The following is a 13,184-nucleotide window of genomic DNA, read 5'->3' as shown; positions in this document are numbered from 1 at the left end:
TCTTAGTGCTAAATTAGGTGTCACTGTAGGCAGGGACCTTGTCAGAATGTGGCCAACAGGCTTTTGAGATGGGTATGAGATCTCCTGCCCTTTCTCTTCCCCTACCCATTAAAAAAAGAAAAGGAGGGGGGGATTCAACAAACTAATCCTAGTCACAGAAGCCTACATAAGGACTTCTGCTAGCACAGTGGGGCTTTTGTCCCTGCACTCCCCTACATACCCTTTAAATTGGCTTGAGCGGGGACAGGAGAATTCCCAGAACAGCTTGCTGGTGAGGTCATTTTAACCACCTAACAACATCCCTGCTTGTAGTGCTCTGGCCTTAAGGGAGAAAATTCATATCTATCTATGGCTTCTTTTCAGATGGAAATCACCAAAACTCAGAACTCTCAGATGGGCACCATTACCATTATAAGAGAACAAGAGAGGCATTCATGGTGAGTTCTGACACCTCTTTTTCCAGAGAAATGGCACCAAAATCTCCAAAACTATTCAGGATGGTGGCTGGACTATTTTTAACTTAGTTAGTAATGACAGCTAGATTATTTTCTGTTGGCTGCTTATTTATTTATTGGCCAATGCCCTAGCTGTCAACTTTTCCCTTTTCTTGTGAGGAATCCTATTCAGAATAAGGGAATTTCCCATTAAAAAAAGGGAAAAGTTGACAGGTATGGCCAATGCAGGGGGAAGAGTAGCTTTCAATTGTGGATATACCTGCTATAGTAGAGAGATACATGCAGCTCTTTTGAGAACATCTAAAGACAAGTTCTTCATTCAGAGAAACAGACCTGTAATGGAGAACATCTTCACCTCTTGAGACTTACTGAATCTGGTTTTTCATACATAATTGCAACATGACCCCATTTTGAATCCCTCTCTCATACATTTGGCTCATGAATGTGGTATGATTAGGCTATCGGGAGATTTTCATTCTGTTGGACCAAAAAGAAAACCTTTTACTGACAGAGATTGCAGTGTGTCTGGATCAACATTCCCACACTCTTTAGCTTTTTATTTGCTTATAAATACATGTCAATACCACAAGATGGCACTTCCTTACTTGCAACATATACTATTACAAACACGTATCTTCTTCAGGATGTTCAGAATGTAGACTTGGAAACCTTTTTAAAACGCAAGGCCTTCTACAAACAGTACTTTTTGTGTGTGTTAAGATGTATAATAAATAAGGTCAAGAATAAACTTTAAAAAAAAAGAATTTACAAATATTCCAGATAATAAAGTTTAAAATACAAAAGCAGAATTCATATTAAACAAACTGAATTACAGTTTTCAATGGTTAAAAATGTATCTAAATGGCTTAATACTAATTTAAAATATATATTTGAGCACTTTCATTTTCCTAGTCATCAAAACATCTGCCAGTTTGTTTTTTCTTCTTCTTCCTCTTCAAAAAAACCAGGTTTATAAAGCGATCTGGGTCTTGTGCTGCGAAATTTTTCCCAGTGCTTGTTATCCTGCTCCTCTGATCTCAATCTGAAGGGAAATCAGATTGTTTTCCCATCTAAGAAATTCAAGAACTTAGAAAACGAAGGGAATTCCAGACATTTTTGAGAAACGTATGAATCAGTTTCACAGTCCAAATGTAACTCAAATGTAAACACTAGAAAACTCATTGCTGAAAGAGGTGAAGAATAAAGAAGCTTGCACTAATATAGTGCGTAATGATGCCATGTCGAACTTGTCCTTTACAGTAAATGTCACCTTTCCTCCCCCCAGGATTGTCATGCTTTTAAAGGTAAAAATCAGTAGTAGCCTGCAGATTGACTTGTCCATCCTTATTCCCATTGATAAACAGGAAAGATGCATTTCTCAGGTCCCCCTTGGGAAAAGTGTTGCCAAGTTATAGAAGGTCCTTGAGTGCCATGTTCTTCAGATAAACCAAAAGGCAAAACTGCTACATTTGCAAACTGTATTCTGCCCATGTGTATCAGCAATTGAGAGATGCTTCCAAAAAACATAAATAAGATCCAAACCGAGAAAGGGAAAAAATGGTGGGCGGGGAAGCAGTTAAGGCAGTTGATGTCTACATTTGGATTTCGGTCCACGTCACATGTCAACATCTCCATCGTAGGCTAGGGTCAGACACTTCGGTTGTGGAGGAGCATGTTGCTGCTGCTTTGGCTTTTTGCTAAAAGGGGGGAGAAAACATCTCTTTAGAAAACTTAAAATATGAATTAAATATAATGCAGTGGGTTTCCAGGTCAGCTCTGCCTTAATGGAGGCAGCCCCTATGACAGCGGGAGATAGTTGGTGAAGGAAGAACAAGGATAATTGAGGGTAATCATCCTTGTAAATTCCCCCCAGGGACCAGAGAAACGGGCTTCACTCGCAGTTCATCTTGGTACCTAGTTCTTGCTCTGGCATGCAATATGGGAGCTGGGCAAGGAGGCGCTGAGTGCAAAAGCACTTAGCCTGCCGAAAACCCTCCAACGCCGCCATTAAGAAGTAGAGGTTCTCTTGTTAATTAGAGCTTAATTGGACTAAAGTAAAATAATACAATGGGCATGATCCAGCCAAAGTTAAACACTATTGATTGTGATGGGTGATTTAAGCACATGGCTAAAGCTTTTTGCACTGAAATCAATTGGACTTAAAAGTGGCTGGGTCATGCAAAACTGGAATGCTATATTGCAGCTATAGCTAGCTGTTTCCCCCATGCAGTTAAAATATGGAAAATCTGACAACTCTACAAGTGTGTCTGCAAATTCCAGAGCAAAGAATGTTCAGCTGTTAGTTGACAGAAAATATAAATTCTAAGGACACAATCTAAAGTTGCATTAAAAAGCTTTAAATTTGTTTGTTAAATGACAATTCAAAATGTAAATTAGGAAATTTGTGAGATCTTATGCACTCTACAAGATCTCATCAAATCTCGCCAGAACTCACCATTGCTGCTGCACAACCCAGGTAAGGGAGGGGCAGGGGGAGGGAGGCTCTGACAGTGGAGGCAAAACATGGCTGACTCTACCATTAGGCAGCAGCCTCAGGTGGCAGATTCTGAGAGCCAGGGAATGAACAGAACTATGTGTTCCTGCTCTATACCCCCTAAGCTAGTCTGCTGTCTTCAAGTGCAGTGGAAGGCACTCTCTATTTGTCAGCAATGAATTAACACCAACTACCAGTCTTTTGTAGGGATGCGGGTGGCACTGTGGGTTAAACCACAGAGTCTAAGGCTTGCCGATCAGAAGGTCAACAGTTCGAATCCCCACGACAGGGTGAGCTCCCATTGCTCGGTCCCTGCTCCTGCCAACCTAGCAGTTCGAAAGCACGCAGTGCAAGTAGATAAATAGGTACTGCTCCGGCGGGAAGGTAAACGACATTTTTGTGTGCTGCTCTGGTTGGCCAGAAGCAGCTTAGTCATGATGGCCACATGACCCAGAAGCTGTACGCCGGCTCCCTTGGCCAATAAAGTGAGATGAGCCCCGCAACCCCAGAGGCGGCCACGACCTAATGGTCAGGGGTCCCTTTATCTTTACCTTACCAGTCTTTTGTACTGTGAGGAGATGCCATTTTACCCTCTGCCTCAGGCAGCAAAATGTCTTGGGGCTTCCCTGAGACAGAGCATAGGTATTCTGGCTAGTAGGCACTGCTAACCTTTCCTCCATGAATCTCCTCCATGCTTTAAAGTTTAAGCCATTTCCTTCCACTTTTCTTAACAACTAGTCTGTTGGGCTCAAAAGCTCGCTCACAATTTTGTGGCATTTCAGTGGGTCATCACCAACAGGGACTGCAAAAAATACCAGCTATAAAAGTGACTGTTGAACCCCTCTCAATATGCATGAGGTCATATCCTACCTCTTCTGCTTTGCTTATTTTGTGAAATTCTTTCTGGGGTTGGGCAGAAGTGTATTAATTTGGCATGCAGAGGACTGGCAAACAGCACTCCATTGTGTTCCCTGCTATGGGATAAGTGACAGCACTTTGCTCCTGCCTGCTCTGCTCCTCCACTGGTGCTCATCCTCGGCAATCCACCTTCTGTTTCTTACACTATCCCCTTTTTATTTTCAGCTCATCCTGCTTTTTAAAAGTGCCTTCCATTTTTCCTTTCTGTTCGGAATTGTATGTGATTAAACCTCCCAGTAACAGTTTTGGTAAGAGCTACTCAATATCGGGACAGACTCCCTCAGAAGGCGGTGGGCTCTTGAGGTTTTTCAACAAGGGATGGATGGCCATCTGTTGGGGATTCTTAGCTGTGATTCCTGCAAAGTCTAGATTCCTAAAAGACTAGATGACTTCCAGCTCCGTTCCTGTGGGTGTAGTGACAACATAAAATGAAGCTCTGAAAGTACACATGGTTCTCTCTTGTACATACATATTATTTTGTGCTTCATCCTAAGAAAAAGTGACAATGTTCTCAAATACCACATTGTTTCCTAATTACATCCAGCAGAAAACAATGTGACATTGGAGTGTTGTCCTTGCAAGTTATTTATCATTTTGATTTATATTAACTTGATTTGAGTTCATCCATCCTGGTTCTAGTGAAGTGTCTGAAATTGAGATAAAAACCTATAAAATAAGGAGCCAGTGTGGTCTAGTGGCTAGAATGTCATGAAGCTCCCTGGGTGACATTAGGCCGGTCCCTGCCTCCTAGCCTAACCTACCTCACAAGGTTGTTGTGGGGAAAGCCTGAGAAAAGGGGGGAGGCATTTATACCACCTTGGGATATAAATGCAATAAGTACAATAAAAATAAAACAAAGAAAAGAATAAGTAGACAGAATACTTACCAAACAAGGTATGAGGTGAATATTAGGGAAACTATCATGAGAAACCCACCCGCTGATACTCCATAGACCCATATTTTAAGTTTTCCATCTGGATCAGAAAAGGGAAGAAAACAAAACGAGGCAAATTGTAACTTTTAAACATTGAAATGAAGTGATTATCTAGCTATGAATATAGTAAAAGGAAGCATATACACAGAAATCCATGTAGCATGCAATGGTGAGATAACAAATGCTGATCAGTTGCTCCTATGAGAGATGTCAATCTAGATACAAAAATAAGCTTCTCTATGCACATCAACTTCACCAAATTCTGGTCTGTGGGTGTGAGACTGCATTCAGCACCATGGGTGGACCTGTACCTAACACATAATCAATGCTGCCCGAATCATCTACTTCTTAAGTAAATAAGAGCAGAAGACTATGCTGAATCCTCCTGTTTGCCTGGCAGGTGATCAGCACTGTCAGCGCTCACAGTGACAAGCAATCTTGGGATAAAGGGCATCTTCATCAGCCCAGCAGCAGGTGTGCAGCCGTCTGCTTGATTCCCAGTTCCCTGGATTGGGACCACTGTGATTAGAGCCCAAAGCAACATGGAGGTGACTGACAGATGCAATTAAGAGTTTTGCAGAAAATTTTAATCTAGGAATTAGACTAGTTTTTTTCCTCATTGTATGGCAGCCTCATCTACTAAAGACAACTGTACCTTTCTTGGTTAATTATGTAAGAATTATAAAAATGGCATTGGCTGTAACACTGCAAATATTGCAGTGATGTTTTGGCACAATTTTACAATGTAATGTAAATGGAATTCAATGCATTTAATTAACTTGCAAATGAGAGTTTGCATATCCTGCAGCAAGGTTTCTAATTGCATGATCCACTGCACTAATTTTATTTTTATAGTGTGTGGATTAAAAAAAATATCTCTCACCATATTTTATCTTTTTTTTACCTGGATTAAAAGGCTGAATGGACCATCCTTTGAAAATATCATGCATTTTTGAGTTGATGGGTTTATGTTTTGCAGCATTCGTTTTGACATCAGCTTTCTTATCTTCTAAACCAGGTATCTTCATGCAGTAATCCAGGAAGCCATTTGATCTCATTATTTCTGTATAGCCTCTCTCGCAACCGCAGGTTCCACTCTAGGTAATAAGAACGTATTCAGCACTGAAATCAGCCCATAGAAACTCAACCACAAAAGATGTTTCTGCTGAGAGGTTGCTGGCTTTTCACAGGTTAACCTGATGCCAAATGGTTTATGTATTTGTTTAAGTTTAAAGCCCAACCTATCCCAAAGGCTTAGGACAGATTGCCAGTATTGTACAAACTGATAAAAGGGTTTCTTTTATCATAGTAAAGCAATGGGGGATCTGCCCCTTTTTTGCTTGGTTTGGATAAAAGCATTGTAACAGAAACACGGATCACAAAATCTATCTTTGTAAAAAAAAAGTTCACGCCAGTGAAAATCCTGCAACGTTAGACAGGCTAAGTTAGTAAAAAATACCTAAGGCTAGGCAGACTGACATGGGAGCAACCCCCTTTGCATTCAATTGGACTTATTTCAGATAGGCATGCATGAACTCACACATATGCAGTGCTGCTGTTGCTTGTCTATATCATTTCATATTGTAGCTGGAAGATCAAAGATACAAATGCTAACCTTCCCAACCTGCGGGGTTTGTAAGTGTAGGGATGTACAAACATACCCCGCTGCATGTGGAGTCTGAAAAAAACTCAGCCAAACAGCAGGTACATCATGGCTCCCAGTCATGGTTGCTATCACTCTATAGGCATTGATATTCAACATGTTAACTTTTCAAGGTGTAACATCTACCTGACTACTTGTACCAGACCTATCCTACATTTTCATTACACTTTAAAGGTAAAGGTAAAGGTACCCCTGACCGTTAGGTCCAGTTGCAGACGACTCTGGCGTTGCGCGCTCATCTCGCACTATAGGCCGAGGTAGCTGGCATACAGCTTCCGGGTCATGTGGCCAGCATGACTAAACTGCTTCTGGCAAACCAGAGCAGCACACGGAAACACCACCGGAGCGGTACCTATTTATCTACTTGCACTTTGACGTGCTTTCAAACTGCTAGGTTGGCAGGAGCAGGGACCAAGCAACGGGAGCTCACCTCGTCCTGGGGATTCAAACCACTTTCTGATTGGCAAGCCCTAGGCTCTGTGGTTTAGACCACAGCGCCACCCCACAAATAACCCACTGCCTGGTATTCCTTGTGGAATATATAAATGGGTCCAAATGTGTGGCAAAATTCTCCTCGCCATATGAGTGAATGTCATGGACTGGTTCTAGCTGGCATCCCTCCTGTGAGAGAAGGCTGACTGATCTAGGGGAGGCTTCCATCAGCAAAATGGAAACGCAATTTTCAGTGATTCCTCCTTCCACTGTAGATTTGAGGAAGGGGCTGAGGGTGTGAGAGAAAATTGCCAAAGGTTGCAGTGCATTGTCACACACCTTGCAAGCTTCCAACAGGTGAACAGGAAGCTGGATGAGACTGACCATTGGCCTGATTCAGCAGGTTTGTCTTATGTTCTTAACCCAGAGCCTTCTGCCAGCAGGGGGACACCGCCTGAATATAAGCCATGGTTACCGCCCTGTGGTGGAATGCCACTCGGTCACCTGTATGCACTTTTCTTTGGTGGAGAAAATCACAACCATTAGGCACAATGACCTGGCTTACACATTGTGTTAAACCAAACTATGGCTTAGCACAAAGGAGCAAACCTGTGGGTTCCTGGAGCAAAGACTGCAGCTGTGCCACCCAGAGCAAAGTCATGATTTGGCTTAGCAGTCGATACAATCCTGTCCTGATCCAGAGACACCATTAGCTGTGTTGAAGTTTTGTTTTTGGCTTACTCCTCATAGGTTGTTGTGGATGTTATTATCTGTGCTAAGTAACTGGGCAAATAATTCTGGAGGAGGAGGAAGAATAACACAGCTTCTGAACAGAGAGGGGACCAGGCTGCTGATGGCACATGAACTGAATATTCTTTCTGGTGGACAGGGATAATTTTTTTTTAGGGGGGGCTCACAGCCTTATATTTAAAATTACAATCAACTTTCCCTGGACATGTGAATGAAAATAAGAAGAAACAAAGTTAACTAGGCTTGGCAAACCACAATAAACCACCATGCATATACATTCTGCATTATTTTTCCACGTGCCTATATATCTAATTAAATTATTGGATTATCTCACTAGGTGGTGTCCTACACATACTAAACAATGCCTCTAGGCTGTGGGTGGGTGTTGCAAAGTCTAAGCACAATGTATTAGCTGTAAACAAATGTTAATTTTGACTATGTAAAGTACACAATCTGGATTACCTGCGTGCAGTAAGAAAAGGGCTTCCGACAGGCTGGGCTGCAATGCCTGGTTGTAGCTGGCTGCATCTGAACGGAACAACCCCCTGTAAGAGCAAATGTCAAGAGGTACATTTCAAAAAGAGTTAGTGATATCTGTGGGGGAAACTTTACTTTGCTGCAACACTGCCTTTGGCAAAGAAAGAAACAAATGCCAGTGTGTTCATTTTTCTGTAATTCCTAGAAGATCTGCTCCCTGCACTGCAGGCCTTTTCCCACCTGGCCTGGGAGGGCAGGGCCCTGACTGACTCCAGCTACAAAAGCCAAGGCTGCTGAACGGACTCTTGGGTGCAGTGTTATTTCGGGGGCGTTGTTGGGTGAGGGCTGTTGCTGTTGTTGAGGTTACTTTTTTTGGTATCTTGTTATTTATGTGTAATTTGTTCAGTACGCCTGTGTACTTTGTAGTTGCGTACTTTTGTATACGTTGTAAGCTTTCACTTTGGAAAGGCAGCATACAAATAAAATGAGTTATTGTTTGATATTACTCCTGAGATGCATTAGCCTTTAAATGAAATGAACTGAAGTGACTTTATCCCCCATTGCTCACTAATGGCATTCCCACTTGGTTATAAAGAGATCATGTTGAGTCTGCCGGCAAATGTGATTCAGCCCTTCGTGAATTTGGTGATAATTCAAACCAATTCACTATCCATACTGAATCTGAATGCCCCAAGCATTTCTAAGAGGAACAAGGGGGAAGGCTCTAGGGAATGAAGGAATGAATGATACAGAGATGAAGAAATGGAGAATTAGCTATTCCTACTTGTAGATTCTCATTTTGTCTCTGACATTCATTGTGTTGTCAGTGTAAATGGATATTCCAACTTAAGCGCTTATCCTTCAGTTCTGTTGCAATGATTATTATTTGAAACCTGATCTCTGTACAATATTTGTTAAATGCACATTCCATTAACAGGGAAATCAAGTGGGCAGATTAATGGCAGAGTCAGCCAGAGCTAATTGCTTGCTGGCAACTTTCTGCCATGTATGTACCTGCTCTCAAATCATTCTTTATTTGGATGGGCTGATCCCTCCATGTCGTAGTCATTGTGTGTGCATATTCCTGCCTGCACTAGGTGGCTGAACTATTATTTTATGTAAGATATTTATAATCTGATTCAATCAACAGGGATTCATGAAGCGGCTGAAAATAAAAAGTGAATCACAATCAAACAATAGGAACAACAGCAACTAAAATAAAAATATGACAACTGCCTTATCAGCTCAGTCTTGTATATACTGAATTGAAGTGGCTCTTAAGGGTTCCAAACTGAACCTGGAATCGCTGGTATTGAAAATACTTGCTCTACCGCTGAGCTATGGCCTGTCAGCAACAATGAGTCCTATTTTTAAAAAGCTGAAGTAAATGGCCATTGTTTTAATCTATTTCTAAAATACAGCAGGGGTGAAACTAGGTGAACAAATGAGAGAAGGACATTTCAGGTTAAATAGATACTGTGTTCCTCCAAATTCTGGTTCTCAAGAGACCACTAAAATAGCCCTCAAAGAGAATCCCACGCACAGGAACATTTCCCTTTCCTCTTAAACAACATCGTCATCATTATCATCACTGTATAAGTCATAGTTCTGGAACATTTCTAGACTGTGTGCAGTAGACTCGAGGATGTCCCTACCTGTGACATTCATCCCATCAGAACGCTGGCACCACACTGTGCGTTCATTATCTCGCCAAAGACTCGTTTTCCATACATAATTATAGCACTTCCCTCCTATAGTCCAAACAACAGGGCAACATTAATCAGTTTGCAAGGTAGCATGTATGCACGCATTTACAATGTATCCTGTTTTTCTTTCAGATGAAATTCAAAATTTCCTAATAGGCAAACAGTTAAGGCTGTAATTCTATATACACTTAGCTGGGAGTAAGCCCCACAATTGGCTTATTTCAAAACAGAGGTTTATGGGATTGCACTGTAAATAAATTATACCAAAACATGCAAAGAGGACACTCATGAGGGCATTTGGCTGTGCTCATTGTTTCCCCATTTTGTCCACCCCATTCCCCCCTCTGCCATTCACCTGCTATGGCCCTTGAAATTTTTTGGTCATTTTGGGGTGAGAAAAAAGAATGTTTAAAGTCTAATTTCAAGGCATGATTAAACACCAAATACGCAAGAATAAGGAGATGGTCTCTTTTTAGGCTGAGTGAGGTGGTCACCTAAGGCAGCTAATTCTGGGTCTCATGAAAGGGCAGGGAATTTTTATTTTTCTTGTCAAGGAGGGTGAGATATTCTGCCTCATGTGTAAACAACCTGACTGGCATTGAGTATTATGCACCTTGACTTGGGGAGGTGTCATTTTCTGTTCTGCCTCAGGCAGCAAAGCGTCTTGGGCTGGCCTTGACAGCAATAACAAAGTAGTGCGAACGCTTCTGTAAAATACAGCGAAAAGGCTGAGCAAGAAACATTCCCTACCGGAGCATGGCCGTGTCTCCAATTCTTGTTCAGGGCAGCTGTCTTGGTTTTCAAAAGACTGAATTATAAACGTTCTTGACCGAGACTGACGACCCATAGTCTCAAAGCTCCTGCCATCTATACACGTTAATTCACAAGAGCTCCACTCTGACCATTCTGTCAAATGACAATCACCTGTGTGTAAGAAGAAGGGGGAAAGAGGGAACTTCTATAGCTCTATTACTTATGTCTCTGAAGGTTTGAACTTGAAATCACGGCAATGCCAGTTGAAACTTAATAAGTAACACTACTTGTTCTGCTATCTCTTATCATTCAAAATCAGATTCTTAAAAGGTTTAGACCATTCATGGTAATGACTTTTTTAAGGTCCAGAGAGACATTTTTCCAATTAATACATGTTAGGCTGACATCTTGACTATTTTTCTTCTTCTTCTTCTTTCCTGATAGAGGATAATATAACTTGCTTGCTTGAATTCATCTACATGGTGTTTTAGTTAACATTTTACTGCATAGATCTGATATTTGCATCTAGCAAAGTGGCATGAGCATTAAAATTATTAAAGTGCCAGGGTCATTGCTGTTGCAGGATGATAGAGAAAGGTTCTGTTTGGATGCTTAGATCTGGGCTTTACCCAATGTGTTCATCCCTGCCACTGCATTCCCTTATTGGCCTCGCCACCATCTATTCCTTTGGGTTGGGTTGAAGATGGTTCAGTCCCCCATGACTGATGACTCTCATATTCAACTGTTGAGGAACATGCCCTCCTCACAGAAGTGAAAATCACAACGCCAAGCAGCAAGTATTGGATTGGGAAGCCCCTCTAGACCCAGGATTGTGGAAAACTACGTCTGATTTGCAATGCAGCTATCAGGAAGGAAGGGCAATTTGTCACTGAAGCAGAGTAAGAGCTTAATCAAATTCTAAGCATGTGCTAAAACCCTCACATGTGAAAAGTTGTAACATCAGCTTGAAATAAGTCTCATTAGACATAAGTGCAGGGTCACAGTTTGGGAGTATGTACACACAACTTGTTATGAAAACAATGTGTAGTGATAATTCATATGATGTATCCATTATTTATAAATCTTATCATCACTACTAGTGATAGAATCATAGAATTGTAAAGCTGGAAGGGATCCCAAGGGTCATCTAGTCCAAGCCCCTGCAATGCAGGAATCTCTGCTAAAGCATACCATGGCAGAAGACCATCCAACCTAGTCATTCTAGATATGTATGCCCATATGGCTCACTTGTATGCTATGCACACATTCAGTAAAGCTGAACCATGTAGAACGAAGGTGTGCATGTTCCTAATAGAAGCCTGGGAAGAATCACAGAGAGAACTACAATATTGCTCTAGCTTTGCATAGAATTCTTAAGAACTGCAGGATTGTGAATGCCTTTCTTAATGTGATGGGACTCTAATTAGAAGAGGTTTTACAGTATATTATAAATGGGAGAGCATCAATTATGAAAGGGCAATATGTGAAATCAAGAATATTTACTTTGGCTTAAAGGCCAGTCTCTTAAGGGACTAAGACTGCAATCTTATGCACACTTAACTGGGAACAATCCCCATTGAACACAATGAGATTGTCTTGGAAGTCAAAATGGACTCTGTGTGACTTGCTCCAGAGGAGTCTTGTTTAGGATTGGAGATCAAGGAAGGCTGCAGATAACCATATTATTAGGCTGCAAATGTGAATCAAATTATAGTGTCATATTGTCTTGCAGAATATGACTGTGTGCGCGCAATGTCACAAGGGCAAAACAAAGTCCTCCACAGAGTTTACCTGGGCAAGGCACAGAACACGGAAGCTGCAATGCACCATCTTTAGATGGAAGCTCTCCACACAACGAACTTTCCGCTTGTTTAGATGTTGCCGATAAAGAGCCATCATGTATCATACATGTGAGGTCCCGTACTTGGAATCCGTCCCCGCACTGTCCACCCTAAGAGAAAAAATGGAAGTTTATGGTACTAAAATAGCTCTTACTACATTAATAATGAATGCTAAGTATACTGTATAGATCCTGTCTCCTGGAAGCTTCCCAGAGCATTTGTAAAGTGAGCAGATTATGTCCAGATGGAAGATGTGGCCTTTCCTATTTCCAGCATTTGCCTGCAGTCCGCACAACTGAGAGAAATTTGTTAGGTTACCAAAGAATGCGTATCCAGTGCACTCTGAGCATCAGATCTTCAGAAAGTGTCACTTCACTGGAGGCAAAAACAAAGACAAGTACTCTTTGAACTTCTGGAAGACCTAGATGAACTAAAAACCTAGCTCCATACATTGCTCTATGAGCTAATAAAATTATATGCGAGAGGAAGGGGCTTTGTTCATTTCTCAGAAGAGATGTTAATGGTGACAATTTTATACGTGTCTTTTAAGCATATATCACAACTTTCTCTCTGCCATAGTTTTCCCCTGTGCATCATCCAATTATTTTGACATGAAGAAAGCAAAGCAGACCCCATCCTCTCCCACATGAAAAAAGTTGAGTGTGGAAAATCAGTTTAAAGTTAAGGCAATATATTGGATCAAATGTTTCAGAAGAAGCAGGATCTAAGAGGTATAAATGGGGAGAGGGGTGGAGAAACAC

General features: G+C 41.4%; 1 protein-coding gene and 1 long non-coding RNA gene across 12 annotated transcripts in view; one reads left to right on the top strand and one right to left on the bottom strand.

Moving 5' to 3' along the window:
• The window catches only part of LOC309380327, a 107,752-nt gene extending 107,315 nt beyond the window's left edge, over positions 1-437 (top strand). For both annotated transcript variants that reach the window (XR_014172834.1, XR_014172835.1), the window contains one exon: positions 364-437. This is a non-coding gene — a long non-coding RNA (uncharacterized lncRNA). The remainder of the gene's footprint in view (positions 1-363) is intronic.
• A 560-nt stretch (positions 438-997) lies between these two features.
• THSD7B (thrombospondin type 1 domain containing 7B) overlaps positions 998-13,184 on the bottom strand; it is a 528,234-nt gene continuing 516,047 nt past the window's right edge. For 9 of the 10 annotated variants that reach the window (XM_081928487.1, XM_081928486.1, XM_081928485.1 and 6 more), the window contains 7 exons: positions 12,374-12,533; positions 10,580-10,753; positions 9,779-9,874; positions 8,109-8,191; positions 5,706-5,898; positions 4,754-4,841; positions 998-2,152 (listed from right to left, as the gene is read on the bottom strand). In XM_081928487.1, the coding sequence (XP_081784613.1) occupies positions 2,071-2,152; positions 4,754-4,841; positions 5,706-5,898; positions 8,109-8,191; positions 9,779-9,874; positions 10,580-10,753; positions 12,374-12,533 (876 nt within the window). In that variant the 3' untranslated portion in view covers positions 998-2,070. Of the gene's footprint in view, positions 2,153-4,031; positions 4,126-4,753; positions 4,842-5,705; positions 5,899-8,108; positions 8,192-9,778; positions 9,875-10,579; positions 10,754-12,322; positions 12,534-13,184 lie in introns of those variants that run through there. The other variant, XM_081928482.1, reaches the window with a different exon arrangement.

The sequence above is a fragment of the Podarcis melisellensis genome, assembly GCF_964234715.1.
Source record: "Podarcis melisellensis genome assembly, chromosome: 1".
Classification (NCBI taxonomy): Eukaryota; Metazoa; Chordata; class Lepidosauria; order Squamata; family Lacertidae; genus Podarcis; species Podarcis melisellensis.
Note: the sequence above shows the minus strand (reverse complement) of the source record. Positions and strands in the feature narration are given on the sequence as shown.